The 17,881-nt window shown below is 39.1% G+C and overlaps 1 protein-coding gene across 3 annotated transcripts in view; it reads left to right on the top strand.

Moving 5' to 3' along the window:
- LOC139937217 (uncharacterized) overlaps window positions 1–17,881 on the top strand; it is a 30,339-nt gene that overhangs the window by 6,600 nt on the left and 5,858 nt on the right. For all 3 annotated transcript variants that reach the window (XM_071932295.1, XM_071932296.1, XM_071932294.1), the window contains exons 4-10: window positions 7,789–8,208; window positions 8,528–8,610; window positions 9,433–9,607; window positions 10,017–10,122; window positions 12,394–12,440; window positions 14,202–14,829; window positions 17,398–17,550. In XM_071932295.1, the coding sequence (XP_071788396.1) occupies window positions 7,789–8,208; window positions 8,528–8,610; window positions 9,433–9,607; window positions 10,017–10,122; window positions 12,394–12,440; window positions 14,202–14,829; window positions 17,398–17,550 (1,612 nt within the window). The remainder of the gene's footprint in view (window positions 1–7,788; window positions 8,209–8,527; window positions 8,611–9,432; window positions 9,608–10,016; window positions 10,123–12,393; window positions 12,441–14,201; window positions 14,830–17,397; window positions 17,551–17,881) is intronic.

Genomic DNA, 17,881 nt, shown 5'->3' with positions numbered 1-17,881 from the left:
ACTATTGGTAATTACTCAAAATAATTACAAGCATAAAACCTTTCTTGGTGACAAGTAATGGGGAGAGGTTGATGGTATAAAACGTTGTGAGAAACGGCTCCCTCTAAAGTGCCATAGTTTTCGAGGGAGAAGTAATTACTTCTTTCTTGAAAACTACGTCACTTCAGAGGGAGATGTTTCTCACAATGTTTTATACTATCAACCTCTGCCCATTACTCGTTACCATGTGCGGTTTTATGGTGATAATTATTTTTTGTAATTACCATAAGTGTCCACTGCCTTTACGGGTGCACCCATACCAAGTAGGGAGAAAACAGAGCGTCGGCCTCATTAATATTTTGTAAGCTCTCAAATTATTCTACAAAATATATTAGACAGATTTGTTGGAATAATAAAAGGGGTACAGTATAAACTGTTGCCCATTGTCACCTAAGGGTTGGTGACTTCCAACCTGAGGTTTTTTTTTTTGTGACAAAGGCCCTGGAATAATAATAGTATTTGCGGAGAGGTGTTGAGAATTTTTCAAGATTGATGCTCAGCGTTTGGAAAATTACTTGGAGTGAGAATAACTTGACAGGCCTTTGGACTCCCTGTATCAAATTGAGTAGAGGACAAAAGATCAAGAGTTAATGGATTCATTTCCCTTAACCAGTTTACTGTAAACAGCTGTGAGACTTCTAAGTATTTGTTTAGTGTTTTTGAATATTTAGCATTTTGCACTGTATCCTATAATAATAATAAGAACACTTATAATCTGCCGGTATTCGTCAAGTTTTGGCGTTCATGGCGCGGAACAAAATACAAACTAGAAAATGGTAACTCCCTGCTATGGGAGTTTATAAAACACTTTTTCTAAAATATTCCAAATAAGGCAAAACCCTTAAGAAATATGTCATATGTCATTACAGATTCTATTCTATGGTCCATGTTTCAGAATGAAAATATTTTGGTTTTTATCATGATGTACATTAACTTGTTTAAATTCTTTGTGAGTGATGCAAGATAACCCAAAGGCCAGACAACATTTTTGAGGGTCCACATTGATACTTACCTTGTGTGACGGCTAATGTTACATGATTACCTCATGGATCTGGTGACTTGAGCAGTGAACAGATGTGGTTATTTTTTGACAGACATGTTTAAAGTCCAAGTATATTCCACAGACATGATTAAAAGCAGATTATACCTTTGATTTTTTAAACTGTTCAATTGATTTAATCCTATATAAATTTACAACAAAATTAACCTGTGAACATTTCAGAAGGTGATCACTTTTTTGGAGATATCGCACGATAATCGAAGCGATTTTGTCCACGCTTGAAGAACAATCCATAATCGAAGTATTCATTCTGAAAGACTGATATCTTTGTACATAAGTACATTACTTTGAAGTAAAATGTTTCTAAAAAATACTATTAAAAGCTGCTGTAGTTCTAGCCAAGTACATTTGTATTGGCATTAATTTTAAGAGTCATTTCATTCACTTTAAAGGAAAGGCTTGTCAGTGGACTGGTGACAACTTAGTTTCAGAACTATTAAATAAGTGGTTAACTTTAGTTTCTATAAGTTAGAATGTCTGGAATTCAATGGCGCCACGGGCCGCTGTCCTGGTCTTGGTTTGGCTGCATCAAAAAGTTTTACATACATTTAAAGATCTTGCCAATGGAAATAATGCCATTTGAAAAATGAAAATGGTCATGCCTTCTCAAAGATGAAATTCCAAGCCTGTAATAATTAATGCTTCTGTGGGGAATGGTTCTAATAAAATTGGGTTTTGTGAGGATGCCAATAGTAATACAATATTTGCCTTTTCAACTATGTTTCCAATCTTCAGAAAGAATGACAAAAAAATTATGGAAAAAAAACACACAAAGAGGAAAATGTGTGTAGTTGCTGTGTTTGCATGTTTTGCACTCTTGACTGTGTGCTGAAATCAATGCTTTAATCATCAAAAGCAAAATTCCCACCAATATTTCCCCTGTCTGCCCCTCTGTCAGACGATAAATTTGTTCTCAATTCCTACACTAAGCTGTCCCCAAGCAGGTGATTATTTGAATCCCCTTCTAGGACCTCCTTGATTCAGTTCCAGAAAGAATTGCCTTCCTTTCTTATAACAGTATATTTTTCAAGTCAATTTCACAACCGTCCCCATTTGTAACGAGCACTTCCCAATGAAATTTCTCTCCTACATTACGTGATGTGCCAATACTTGGCAATAACAACCCCCTTTCGATTGTGTAGTCGCAGCGCCCTGCACTTGGTAATTAACATATCCTGCATCCCATAATAAGATGTTAAGTTGGACTCGTGCCAAAATGATCTGCCTCGTCATGCAAAGAACTAAGTGAACACGATATTATGCACACTCCAAACCTAGTTGTTATTACAAATTAAAGATTGGACCGGTAAAATATAACACGCTCCAAATTCTTGGAATAAATGTTCAGTCCAAAATATTTTTGGAATTTGTTTTCTGGGCACTGTGGATTCTGTCACCAATAGTCCTTGGTTGTAAAAAAAAAGCCATTGTTGTATATTTCCTTTAAAAAAGAATTCCGAACTAGCTTCAGACCTTTTTTTTCAGCAATGACTGTCGTCTTCTGAAAATTGGTACTTGCACTTTAAAGGGAAGGTTCACCTTTTGGTAATTGTCAAAGACCAGTCTTCTCACTTGGTGTATCCCAACATGAGCATGATAAGCATAAAATAACAAACATGTGAAAATTTGAGCTCAGTTGGTCATCAGAGTTGCAAGAAAATGATGACAGAAAAAAACACCCTTATTGGACGAATTTGTTTGCTTTCAGATAGGAATAAAAGACTTCTACATATAGCTAGAAGTCTTTTATTATTTTAGTGAGAAATTACCTCTTTCTCAAAATCTATGCTACTTCAGAGGGAGCCGTTTCTCACAATGTTTTATACCATCAACAGCTCTCTAATGCTTGTTACCAAGTCAATTTTTATGTTAATATTTGTTTTGAGTAATCACCAAACATGTACCTTGCCTTTAAAGGGAATTTATAGTCGATTCCGTCATAACGTTCAGGATCTGTGACACCATTGTGTTGTTAATGTATCTCTATTGATTCACATGGCAATTTATTGACCGCGTGACTTAATTAGTCTGCTTGAGCTCTCGCTGTGTGCCTAAACATAATTATCCCCTCACCTGAGACAATTGCATAAATATTGAAAGTCTGATACATTAGGGCCAAAAAGTTGCTAAGCACAAAATAATCATGCTTACCAGAATTGGGTTACCAGCCAAAATATCATGTAACATTTTTTACTGGTATCCTGCTCAGCAGAAAATTGTTAAGTTACATGTTTTGCTTTAAAAGCTCTATGGGGTTTTTGTTTTTCGTTTTAAGTTGTCAGATTTTACAAAATAATTCTGAAACATCTGAAATGAAAATTCAATATTGTTTTGTATTCTACCTCCATGGTTTTCAACTTAGTTGTCAGAAATTTGATCAATCCTAAAACACTGAACACAAATGATTATATTGAATATTGTTTTCTCTCGCTAAATGGATGTAATTTGTCTCTGTTTTTGATATGAAAATATTGCATGGAATAATGACAAAATCTGAAGAAAAAAATTGTCTGTCGTATTGTGCTACTGTAACTGTATACAAAATTATTACTTAACAAATTGTTAATTAATGTTAAACTTTATATACAAATTGTTTATCAACAAATTGTTAATTTAAACTCCCCAATAGTCATCTTGGAAACCCAGTCGAGCAAATGTAGTACAACTAATGCAAAAATTAGTCTCTCTCATGTCCAATATTATTTATGAGGGATTATCAGTCACTCAGTCATGTAATGAATTCCAAATATTGATTAGGAGCGGGGGCTTGAAACTTATACAGGGCCGCAGGCCTGAGATCAATTATTTAACATTGCATATGACTCTATAAAACCGGCGGTCATGTACTTTTGAATAACACATGTTCTACTTCACTTTGGATTTATTCATTCGTAAATTATGTTCAAATATTGACATTTAGTCTGATGAATATCGTTCAACACTGTTGAGTTATGAAGTACACAAAAGCCATACTACTCTCTCGGTGCTTGGTTAAGTAAAACTAACTTGGTTCATAATTGTCTCTCAACATACTTTCTGGCCCAGTTAACATTTTGGGCTACAAGCCAATATTAATTATTTTGGAAACCCAATTCCAACAAATTTAGTTTCCAGCTAACTAAAACAAATCAGTAAATCATGACTTTCACTACATATACTTTAATTAGAAACTATCAATCACTCAGTCATTTAATGAATTCATTATTGGTGCTTGTTCAATTAAAATCATATTGGTTCCTAAATTATCTGGTTCATTGAACATTTTTAGTACAAGCCAACAGTCATTTCAGAAACCCAAGTCCAACAGATTTAGTTCAGCTAACAAAAACAATTAGTAAAAAGCGTGACTTCCACTATTTTAATGCGAGATTATCAATCATTTTATGAATTCATAGAATGGATTATGTTTTCCACAAATTCGTACAGTGGGGAGTAGTTACACCTTTAGGGAAAATATTCAGATCACAGTCATTATCTGGTTCATTGAACATTTTTAGTACAAGCCAACAGTCATTTCAGAAACCCAAGTCCAACAGATTAAGTTCAGCTAACAAAAACAACTAGTAAAAAGCATGACTTCCACTATTTTAATGCGAGATTATCAATCATTTTATGAATTCATAGAATGGATTATGTTTTCCACAAATTCGTACAGTGGGGAGTAGTTACACCTTTAGGGAAAATATTCAGATCACGGTCATTATCTGGTTCATTGAACATTTTTAGTACAAGCCAACAGTCATTTCAGAAACCCAAGTCCAACAGATTAAGTTCAGCTAACAAAAACAATTAGTAAAAAGCGTGACTTCCACTATTTTAATGCGAGATTATCAATCATTTTATGAATTCATAGAATGGATTATGTTTTCCACAAATTCGTACAGTGGGGAGTAGTTACACCTTTGGGGAAAATATTCAGATCACGGTCATATCTCAGTGTGACATTCAATGCGTCACCGATGCTGATTTATGCGAAACACTCTCTCTACTGTATTGCGAAACCATCCTCCGTGCTACATGATTATGCAGCAATGCCTTTTAGGCAAGAAGGCTGCCTAAACAGACAGAAGACGTGCGAGGCCAGTCAAATGGAATATTGCGTTTCTCATGAAAAAAAACCTTGCTGAAGGGATATTGTTTGTGGGTGCTGTTTTTATTTCTTCTGAAGACTATGTATGCATGCAGATGATTATCGGCTTGATGTTTTGATGTCAGAGATTGACGATGAGGGGAAAGGGAGGAGTCTTGTTTGGCTTGTGAAGAAGAAAAAAACATGTTTCTAGTTTCGGAATAGTATTAAGAATTGATGTGGCAATATTTTTTTATTTATTTTTTGTGGGTGTCGTTTTTTCTGAAAGATTTGAACAGATGTAGATGAGTGCATGTCTTGATGTATTGATGTCAGAGATGATAATGAGGGGAAAGCAGTCTGGGGGAAAGGGAGGAGTCTTGTTCGGCTTGTGAAAAAAAAAAAGAGTTTCTCTATTAAAACAGTTCTGATTAACATTGAGACTTGATTTGCTAATGTGCTTTTTTCTTTTTCCATATCAAAAACTGCTGCTATGATTTGTATACATTTGGAGGAAGTGCTTAATCACAATTAAACATAAATGTTGATTGTCTTGTGTCTTCTTTTAATTGCTTTGAACTCTTTAAAGTTTGGCAAAGGTCAAATGTAAGAGAGTAACAGGTAAATGTAAAAAAAAAAGAATATTTGCTTATAATGAAATTTCTGCCTTGATAAAAACAGGATAACCAACCATATTTCCACATGATTTTCAGGATGAGCAAATAACGGCTGAATGCCAGTAACAAGCAGTCGGCAACAAATGGAAATTTGGTTGGTAATCTTGTTTTTATCAAGGAAGAAATATCATGCTGAGCAAATCTTTGTGCTTAGCAGCTCTATGAAATTGGGCCCCAGTTATCTAACTATTTTTCCCATTTATACCATAGTTCCGTTTGGTTGGTAAGCAGCTTGCAACAGTTAAATCCGTTTTCTCAGGTTTTATTTGTATAAACCTTTGGTGTGCTTTTAATTAGTTTGATACAAACAGTACACGTAGCTGTTTGTATTTAACACCAATGCATGCCCAGATGTTTTCGTTCAATGTTTCACCCATGCATGTCAGAGATGTTTTCGATCCAGTGTTCTCTTATTGCATTATTGATGTTTTGATGAAAGAATCCAGGGAACGCAGCTCAAGGCAAAATGTAATTTACCCCCATTATCTCCTCCTGATTCCTCACGTATACAATCAACTGATGTAGTCTTTGCATCTTACTGATGCAGGAAGGAGGACAAACCATCCCCAGGGGATGCAGTCATCATCATCCCCCTCTATCCTCCCTCTATCCCCCCTCTATCCTCCCTCTATCCCCCGAGGGGTTTCATCATCCAATTTGCTGTCTGTAAAAAGTACAGAGTCCAATTTCACTGTTTTTCTTAGCTTACAGGAGCTGGTTTAACCATGTTTAACGCTTGCATGCTTTTCATGGATCAGTAGCAAGTAATTTTGACTCCAGTTTCTTTAGTAGACCTACATGTATATAGACGTCAGTATTCCTGTAACATTTGTCTACTGCCAAGTTTGGAACACGGTGAGGACAAGTGAACATTTTCGTGCAACTTGTCCGGCTGGCTAGTTCAGTTTTTTTTTCTTTTCAAAAAGGTGATCAGAGCATACTGATTGAAATGTCAAGTTGAAACCAATGGTTCTTTTCAAAACCACCCCAACTCAATTAGAGATAATCATTACATAGTGTTACTGCAAACCTTTCTACATCTTATTTCGACCATGCACAGTTTCAAATCCTACAAGGCATTACACTTGCGACTTCGCTTGACTTGACCTAAGAACAAATTCATTGACCTGAGAAAATATGACTTAAATCACATGAGACTTGACTTGACTAAAAGATAATATGACTTGGTTTAGGGATGAGAAACCTTTGCATTTTGGCGGGAAGCTATTTATTAAATATATTAAAGTACAACTATTCTGAGCAGTTCCAGTTCTTACGAACTGTGTTTAGAAGGGAAGGAGGTGGTAGCATGGAAGTGTGGTGGTCGAGCGGTTAAGAGCACCGAATTCAAACTCTGTTGTTTCTGATCAGCAGAGTGTGGGTTCAAATCCCCAGCGGTGACACTTGTGTCCTTAAGCAAGACACTTACCCATTGCTTTGTCCTTCAGATAAGACATAAAGCCATTGGTCCCATGTGTTGTTTAACGCATGTAAAAGAACCCAGTGCACTTATCGAAAAGAGAAGGGGTTCGCCCCGGTGTTCCTGGCAGTGGCTGCTGAATGCGCCGTAGCGTCTTGTAAACTCTTATAAGGTGCTACATAATTGGGTCTCAGAATTCATCACTTCAATAACCTTTCTGAAAGTTTGTATATATACTAAGCGCCTGGAGTACCTTGTTAGGTAGATACGTGCGCTATATAAGTCTTTGATGTTATTATTATTATAGAAAATGAAGGTGCTGTACAGTTTTGCACAACACAACAGCCGTAGCCCAAAATTTAGTAATTTGGGCATGGCATGTGCAATATGATGTGCCCAGTCTATGGTGATGTACAGTACACCGAACAGAAAATCTTCAAGGTATTCTACTGCTATTTATGTCTCCAAAATAAAAATGGTTATTTTGATGAGTTTTTCAACCATGTTTTGTTTTTATATCCAGTGCTGCAGAAACTGTACAGCAATGACGGTCTGGTCCCGGCCCCTCTGCCTCCCACTGTGACCGCCTGGCCAGGGCTGACTAACTCCATGCACTCCAGGGCAGACCGAGTACACTCACTGCCGTCAAATCTCAACCAGTACCGGAGCCAGACCAACTCAATCAGCCAATCACAGGCCTCATCTTTGAGCACCTCGGCCCAACAACCAATCAAGCGCATTCTCTCATGGGAGTCGGGGTCTCGGAGGAGGGACCTTCCTGATTTTGATGTGGAGGGAAGCGAGGCCAGGTTCAAACAGCGCCCTCTTAGTCTTGACGTGACCAGTAACTATGACGGGAGTGCAACAGACTGCTTGCCTCCGCAGGAGATGCAAGTGTCTCCACGGGAGGGAGAAGACGAAGTTGACTTGGTTCAGAAGAAAGGTAGGGCTCTGTCCGGCTATGGCTAGGTCGCTGCGTCATCATGCATTAGGGTATAGGACATTCTTAGCAACACCCTTAACATCAGACATAGCCATAGCTGTATTTTTGAATCGGCTCACCTAACCTGTTCTCTTCACGCCATCTCGGCCCAATTTCTTTGAGCTGTTTCGATCGGCACAAAAATTAGTTTCAAATAATGTCTTACAATCCCCAAGAAAAAAATGGAACATTCAATGTGAATGCCTTTTCTTCTTGGAGAATGTCTGGAACTGTAATAAATAATTTTTTTAAAACACTGTTTCCAATCATTCGTCTGCAGCTTTGGTGACGTCAGTTGAGACGGCAGTTGAGCATATCCTCAGTCACTTTGCTCAGTGTAAGGCGAGAAGTGTCAAAGAAAAGGTCAGTATTCTCTCATTATCAAATTAACTCACAAATAAAACATTGCATCCCCTAGGTCTTCTCTGCTACCGCTCTCCAGGTTGTATCGTCAACATGGGTCTGATCCCTGGCTACAAAGCAGGTACAGGTTTCATTTATTATTCTGGTTATGAAGCCAAGGACTCTCAGAAAAGCAAACTTAGTCACTATTCTAGCCAAGAACCCAATGGAAAGAAGACAAAAAAGAAAGTGTCAGTTTTTTAGATGTGGGAGGAAAACCCAAGAAAGTTTCAGGGAAAACTGAGGAAAGATGCCACTAACCGACACAGTCAGGTAGGGACTGAAAAAACAATCCACATAGTGCCGCCGGCGGGATTTGAACCAGGGTTCCAGTGGATGAAGGCGAGGAAAGATACACTACGCCAACCTGGCTGCCCTGAATGGCTTCTAACTAGCACCCAGAACAAAGATGTTTTGGCATACATTAACTCGAGTTGTGCATTCTTAAAGGCACTGGACGCGTTTGGTACAGTAATATTTGCAAAGACCAGTATTCTCACTTGTTGTATTCCATATATGCATAAAATAACAAACCTGTGTTGCATTACTTTTTGATGCATAATAAAAAGCTTCAGCTGAAGTCATTTATTGTTTGAGTGAGTAATTAATTCTTTTTAAAAAATTATTTTACTTCAGAGGGTACCGTTTCTCAAAATGTTTTATACTATCAACAGCTCTCCATTGCTTCTTACTAAGTAAGTTTGTATGCTAATAATTATTTTGAGTAATTACCAATAGTGTCCAGTGCCTTGAACGTGAGTTCATCTATTTGTTCTCCATCAGGGTCAGCTTGGTAGCACAACGCATAGTCCAGATGTTGGTCATCTGATGCTTCACTACCTATGTCCAGCCATCAGGGCCATACTGCTGGACGGACTACGGCCGCACATGTCCAGCTTCTTTGTGGGTCGCTTCAAGACGACAATATGGAATGCTGTAGAGGCCACAACTCAACTCGGTATGTACAGCTGTGAAAATCTTGGCGAAAAAGTCAGAAGAATTTTTCTTGATCAATCTAGCGCGATCTTGTTCCCTATGTTCTGTAGTGGTGGTGAATACAATCTGATAACTGAAAAAGGATCAGACTACGTTTGCCCTTTCACCAGTTTGGGGACAGGTGTTTTAGTTTGTTTGATCTTTCGCATAACTTATTATTTTAAAGGGTAGCTCATAAATTAAGCTTTTTTGATCAAATTCAACCAGTATGAGTGACTTTGGCCATGAAGTAGGGTTCCATTTCTGCAACCATATTTGTGGAATTGTATTTTAAAGTGTAAGGTGTTAAGTGTTTGAGTTCAACCCACACAAGCCCCTGAAATCCAGTTACTCTATAATCATGACGGTTGACAATTGCTTGTTGATTGCAGGTCCAGGCACGCGTCCGTTGTACGAGCTGGTGAGGCAGTTGACCCAGCTGGCATTTCTCAAGACCTCGGACCTCAAGTTCAACGCCTTCGTCATGGGACTTCTCAAGTGAGTTTATTGTGATGAAGGGGCTAGAAATCCTCCTTGTTAATTCTCAATAATCCTCCTCCATCAAGTTTACCAATTTGTATTCATCTTGCCATCCTTGGTTCGCTCTTCTGAAGCGGACAAAGGACACCAAATTGTAAATTTTTCTGGTATGACTAGTAGCATCTTGCCTGCCAGGAAACTCCCTGCATGTACAAGGTCGCACTTAATGTAAACAAGGCGACATGGTCTACACAGAAAAGCATGTACCTCTAGAAGGGTAATTATTCCCATAACCCACTGTCTTAACAATATTGTTAATACTAATAACTAGTTTTTTATGTCTGGTGCATTTTACAAAGACAAACCAACCCACTTTACATTAGTGCTCTAGGCGATTTGGGCTAATAACATTCCTGTAATCTTTCTCAGCTCCCTGGGAAGTATACAGCCCTGAGCTGCTGAGTCGCTCCAAAGGCTTTTTAAAACTCTGCCCATTTATACCCCTGGTTTGGGTGAAGAGAAGCAATTATTGTGAGGCTTCTTGCTCAAGGACACCATTGTGTTGACCGGGATTTGAACCCACGCCCTGATGACTTACATGTTACCACCAGAACTTGAGTCCGGTGTACCAGTTAGGGCTTCAAACCCACACCCTGATGACTTACATGTTGCCACCAGAACTTGAGTCCAGTGGATTAGAACAGGATTCGAACCCACCAGATTTTGAGTCCGATTCACTAGACCGAGATTCGAACCCACATTCTGATGACTTACATGTAACCACCAGAACTTGAGTCCAGTGGATTAGAACAGGATTCGAACCCACCAGAACTTGAGTCCCGTTCACTAGACCGAGATTCGAACCCACACCCTGATGACTTACATGTAACCACCAGAATTTGAGTCCAGTGGATTAGATCAGGATTCGAACCCACCAGAACACGAGTGCGGTGCACCAGTTAGGGATTTGAACCCACACCCTGCTGAACTGAGTCCTGTGCACTGCACTGCTCAGTCACGACACACGACTTGGTATTGGTCCCCTATCCTTTCCCACCATTATCCCATCTTCTTAAGTTTTCATTGCATGTCTCAAAGTCTTCAAATTTGTTTCCTAAATTTTTCCTTTCAAGCCAGTCTCATTCCCTTCACTTCTACCATCTCCTTCTCCCATTCACCTTTCACCTCTGGGATGAGAAATTCCAAACTTTTATCTGAATTCCAACTTTGTTTTATATCTGCTTGGTAAAAAAAAAGTAGCAGTTGATGTTTTCAGAAAAAAATGAAATCCTGCTCTTTGATCTAGTTCTTTAAGTGCTGTGGACACTGTTCCCAAAAAGCACCCTGAAATTTTTAACTCCAGGGGTTACCAAAATGTGGAAACGCCATAATTTTAACTAAAATTTGGATCCTGGTTTTAGACCTTTTTATCAGCACTGACTCTTATCCCAGACTTTCTTTCTTGTCGGCTCTTGGTACAATTTGTTGTTCACATATGTTTTTCTTCCTTTCAAGCCAGTTTCATTCCACTCATTTCATTCTTCTGTTCATTTAATTTCTGGAATAGATGTTAATTTTTCATCGGGGATGAATATTATTTGGTTTTTTTTACCACTTACACTCATGTGTATTAAGCACTGCATACTCAGTGCTTCCATGAATCCTGTGAACAAAATTTCACTAAGCATATCCCTCGGATGGCATATCACTCGCATGCAAGTGATATCCCTCGGATGGCACACTCCTATGCGAGTGATTTGCCGGTGGATTTCTTTCACAGGACTCGGGGAAAGTACTGAGAACACAGTGCTTTACACACATCGGTGAACGGGTAAAAACAAAATAATATTGTATTTCTTGTTACCATTTTCATTATTTCCTTTCAACTTGGTCTTGTTATATATTTCCCCCCCTCCCACTGGTAGTGGTTCCCGTACCCCTTCTTACAATATTCACTTCCTACCCTTTTCAAATTGAAGTGAGCAGAAGATAGAGAAAGGGTTCGCCCGGTGTTCCTGGCTGGATTGGCAGCATATTGCGCCACAGCACCTTGTAAATCATTACTTGGTGCTATGTAAAAGGAGTAGATCTCATAGTTCAAATGTAGTCCCACATACCTTGCAGGAAAACACTGTATGTGAGTGAGTCACTGAGTGAGGATATGCGCGCTACATAAGAAGCCACTATTATATTATTCCGCATACTTCTCCATTTGCCTAGCCTCATTTCATTCCTTGCCATCGGTGCCATTTCACTGACTCCGTTTTCTACGCCCTTTCTTGCATACAGCATTCGGTGTCTTGAGTTGTGGTTGGAGCATATCAGAGAGCATCCAGGTATGTAACAGTGTCCCAACCTTCCATCTTTGACAGGTACCCCGTGATCAATAGCAGTCATGGTTACTGATATCAAAAAGGGACCAGACTAATTTAGCACCCAGCCTCGGTATGAAGTACATTGGTTTCAATGGGTGGAAAACAAAGCCTTTCATGACATGACATCAGTTATCCTAAAGTTTACCCCCTTGTTTTATGTATTTATATACCTTTTCAATCATAACCCTCAACATTTGTCAAAAACCCTCTTTATGATGATGTCTGATTGCGAAGGTTCGAGGACTGCAGTCCCAAATTTCAAATGACTGTTACTGGGTCAGGCATTCAAATCTTATCCTGGTCCAAACATGTTGGTATGGAGTGACATAGGGTAGGAGGATAGTGGAGGATGGACCCTTCCCATGAAAAATTACATTCACGCATGCATACAGACCCTGTTGGTTGGCAAACACCATAGAGTTGTGCACTAAGCAGACGCGCAAACGCGTGTGCGTCACGCACCCATTAGCCGTGTACAAAACAGCGCAAATTTCCCTCATTTTGCCAACCAAAATGTCAGTGCGCACGCGCTATGTGCAATTTACATATTTCATGGGAAGGGTCTATTGAGCTCACCTTTGGTATAAAGCCCAAGCAAGGTTTTCTATGATGAGACAGTTTGCCTGTCTCTAAATTGTAGATGTCCACAGAGATGTTTTCATGACATCCAAGACGTCATCTCACCCTTGTGGACGTTTTGCTACACCATATCACAGTGAATCAGAATGAGAATCACAGATTAAAGAGACAAAATATCGGCCCACTCAAAGCTGTTTTCTCAAGGGTTTGTTTTCAGAAAGAGTCAGAATCACATGTTTCACATGATCTGTCTGTTCCCACCAAACGTTCTAACACCTATGGCCTTCCGCTTCTTGACAAACTCAATCAGTAAATGCTTACAGTGTTTTGGGGTGTTTTTATTTAATCACCGCTGGGTAGTTAGCCGTGTTTTTCTTTGCTACTTCTTGTGCGCCATCCTTCACAAAGCCAAAAAAGGGTGGTACGAGTTCTGGAAAATGCAATCAGGAAGTCGGTGTTGACGTCAGCGTTGAGTCACCTTGGCAGGCTATAATTGTTCAAGGGGCGCTGCGGGAAACTTTGAGATAGATTGGAAGCCTTTAAGAATGTAGAGCACTGGGGTCAATTTCATAAAGCAGAAAATACTGCTTGACAAATTTATTTTGCTAACAAAAATTGAGTCGGGCACCAGTTACAATTAATTGTAACTTTGGCTGGTAACCTATTTCTCAACCAATTGAGCTATCTAGCTTGTATGTTGACGAACTCACTGTTTTGTTAATATCTTTGTTTGCGGTGCCTGTCAGAAGTTCTTCAAACCTTTTATTAAGATTATACAAATGAGTTATTTTTGGAACCACACACTCAAACACCTTACCGGTAGCCATGTACAAATATTTGCATGTAAAAAGTGCATTAAGCATGGCATACAAGAAAATAAATCATGTTTTAGAAACATCATCTGTCTAAATTCACTCGCATGAGAGATTCCAATTATTTGGGTCTTTTGGTGAAAAATTGGGCAGTTCAACTTAAGCGGTGCCAATTAGCAGTTTGTTTTTCTACTCATGATGGGAACTGAATCAGAACCGGTTCAAGACTACATTCTCAATAGGCCAGATGTCTACTTTTGTGTTCAGTTGTTTGAAGAAAAAAAACAGATCATGACCTTTGCTCACATTTTACTCCTTTTTCTGATAACAGATATCGTCCGGCGTCTGTATGAACCTAACGCTTTCCTGAGTCTATGCAACGGTGCCACTAAGACATTCTTCAACAGCCTCTTGCTCGCCGTTCAGCCACTCACGCTTCTCCCCTTCGATCTGGACTACAAGTTTGAACACCAGGGTATAGAGAAACAGCAGATCCAACAGAGGGAGAAGCAACAACTGATGGAATTGTACTCTGGAAAGACCAGTAGTAGTAGTACACTCATGACAAGGAGCCATGCCCCACAGGGTGGGAGTTGGCTGAAAGGAACAGCCAACTTGTTGTGGAAGAGCATGACGGACAAACCTAAGACACAAGAGCCTACCTTGAGAGGGGCAATGACCTCCAAAGGTCAGAGGTCATTCGAGAGAACTAAAAATAGTCGGTCCTCAGGACAGCCTGATCCTGGGCTGTTGAAGACCGATGAAAATACCACCCCTACTCGAGGTGTGGAATCAACCAAAGACTTATCAATGAACAAGGAGGCGGCCAACAACTGGTCCCTTGATTGGATCAAAGGATTTGTGGCAGCCTCGACGGACGCAACCACTTCTTACACGGTGGTGAGCAGTAGCAAAACCATGACATCATCAGGGTCTTCATGGAGCAGATTTGGCAGCAGGTAATTTATGCAGTTTTATTACAAGGCATTAGTTGTTTTTTCCATTATTCCTTCAGAGACCATTCATTTCTGTGTCCAGATATGGCTAGTAATGTTGATTTTTCAATTCAACTTTTTCTTGTAGAAAAATTTCTTTTCAATAATAAAATGAAGCAGACTTTTGGTTTTTAGAAACAGATACTACTAGTTATAATAAGAATAAGGATGCGCACATATCCACCCTTCTGGGTGTTTAAGGCGCAGTGAATAAAAAGAAAGAAGAAAAAAAGAAAGGGAAACAAAACGAGGGGGAAAAAACAGACACAACAAAATTAGTCCTTGAAAACCTGTGACATAAGATAAGTTTTGAGAAGAGATTTGAATGTTGTGGTACACAGACAAGATCTAAGATAAGATTAAATGGTAGAGAAATCCAGATGCGTGGCGCAGATGAAGAAAAAGACCTGTCACCCCAGGAGTGTCGAGACTTGGGTTCAATGAGGAGAAGCATGCATGTAACTTGATCAAAGATTTCTTGACAGAGTGTAAACTTGAAATATATTGGGGAGCCTTGCAGTCGGTCAGATCTTGCAGCCATTTGCGGCCGCTATCATGGCTATGGGCAATTTTGGTACAAGCCGTTTTTGGCCGCTCTGGTCTATAAAGGGTTTACAGAACTTGATAAAGTGCCAACAAGTGACAAATTATGTACATTGGTAATGTTTTTGGCTCCTCAAAATTTTTCAATTTAGAGACCCCTTCCTTTTTTTGATAACAGAGTTCAACTGGACTGTTGCAAAATCTCATGTGATGTTTATAATTTTCCGATAATTGAAACAACAATTATGATCAAGAATCCCGTCCGGGTGATGGAAACACATTGTTAGCAAGCTCCATAATTAACACTTCCATGATCAGGGCTCAATTTCAAAGAGCTGCTTAAGCATAAAAAATGCTAAGCACAACAAAATTATGCTTACCAGATTAAGGTTACCAGCTAAAATACCATCATACATGTTTAAAATGTAACTGGTATTCTGCTTAGTTGTGCCAAGCAGAAAAATGTTAAGCGATATTTCCTGCTTAAGCAGCTCTATGAAATTGGGCCATGGAGGCTGATATCCAAGACTCCCACCTTTATATTTAAATTGATGAAACCAAAATAAAGGCACTTTGAAAAACAATTCCGTGCACAAAATTGAAAGGGAAATGTTTTTAGACTGATTAAGTGGCAACATCATTGTTAGGAGTATAAAGATTTCATAAGTGTAGATTGTGTCAGTCAGTAGTTGTCGGAAACACCCATTTATCACGGCAGTTGACATGCAGGCATGTTTTGTCTCACTGGAGAGTCACTCATCACAGCTCAGTCTAGTTTCACTTTCGAAAAAAATATTATGCTTGTTATGAAATCATGCTACTGCAGTACGAAAAGTCTACCCCCACCCCTCTAACATCGATTAAAAAGTTACAAAAGTTGTCATATCCAATGTTTTGAATGACTCAATTTTGTCTGACGTCAAAGCCGTGGTTGGTTTTGTGCTCAGTCGACAGATAAACCAATAACAAAATGGAGACAAGAACTGATGCTTCCAGTGGGAATAAAACAAACGTTCCTTGCCAACGTTTTCCCCAGCTTAGATAGATGATTGATGAGTCCTACGCTCAACTAAAGAAAAACATCCATGTTGAGTCGATTGTAGACACGTTTGGTAATTGTCAAAGACCAGTATTAATTCTCACTTGGTGTATCACAACATTTGCATAAAATAAAAAATCTTTGAAAAATTTGGACTCAATTGGTCAGCGAAGTTGCAAGAGAACAATGAAAGAAAAAACACCATTGTTGCACAAATTTGTGTGATTTTAGATACCTAAAAAAGGCTTCAGACTTGAAGTCTTTTATTATGTGAGTGAGAATTTACCTCTTTTTAAAAAACTACATAACTTCAGAGGAAGCTGTTTTACACACTTTTTGTATACTATCAATAGCTCTCCATTACTCATTACCAAGTAACAATTTATGCTAACAATTATTTTGAGTAATTACCAATAGTGTACAGTGCCTTTAACTAAGAGAAAGAGTTCGCCTGTCATCATAGGCCATCCAAACCTTTCAGATTTATGAGATGGTTAACCACTCTTGGCAGTGAAAATATTAGAAAAATTGACACATCCTAAGGTTGGCGTGGTCGCAGCCTTGACACGTGCCAAGACAATTATATTTCCATCCATAAATGAAGGAATGCATCTCAAGTTTCTGTTATGGTTTGTGACAGACGGGGTTGAAGTGCTAATTTCCAGTAAGGTAAATTCAACTCCGGCTTTGCAAAGATAAATCTCGGCCGGTCCACTGTCGCCCTCTATTGGTGAAAAAAGACATCCTATCTTCAAAACAGTATGCCTTGTATGCAAATAAGGTCTTGGATAACAATTTTCATTGGGTGATCTGGTACTACGCGGATGAGTTTGGATTAGAGGTTACTAATGATGCCATGTGTACTACAACTAGAGAAACTCACCATGTCTCCTCCAACAGAACCAATAATCCATGTTTTTTTACTTCCCTTCTTTCTCATTCGTTTCCAGTCTGTCCAAGGCCTTGGACCGCATCAGTAACACCTCTACATCTCAGAGTTCGACCCAGCCGAATTCACCTAACAGAACACCGGAAAAAGAACCGACGGTACGACAAGATTCTTCAAGGAAGATGGGATCACCGACAAGTCCTGTTAGTCCTGGGTAAGAACCAGTACTGATTCAAGAGTCACTTTTAACCCTCCTACTGTGTGACTAATTAATATCATCCACTGTAGTTAGGAATAAGGGAATAAAACAGTAGGTGATGATGTCTTAACCGGACGTTTAAAACCGACCGGGTTGTGGCTGTTGGATAAATGACCGAGCCACTTGGCCCTGACACTGCAAGGTTTTAAATTGCCATTTAAAGCCATTGGACACTTTCGGTAAACAGTATTGTCCAAAGGCCCACACTTCGTGTATCGCAACTTATATATAAAATAACCAACCTGTGAAAATTTAGGCTCAATCGGTCATCGGAGTCAGGAGAAAA

Source organism: Asterias amurensis, chromosome 5 (assembly GCF_032118995.1).
Source record: "Asterias amurensis chromosome 5, ASM3211899v1".
Classification (NCBI taxonomy): domain Eukaryota; kingdom Metazoa; phylum Echinodermata; class Asteroidea; order Forcipulatida; family Asteriidae; genus Asterias; species Asterias amurensis.
This window is presented reverse-complemented; position numbering and strand designations above follow the sequence as displayed.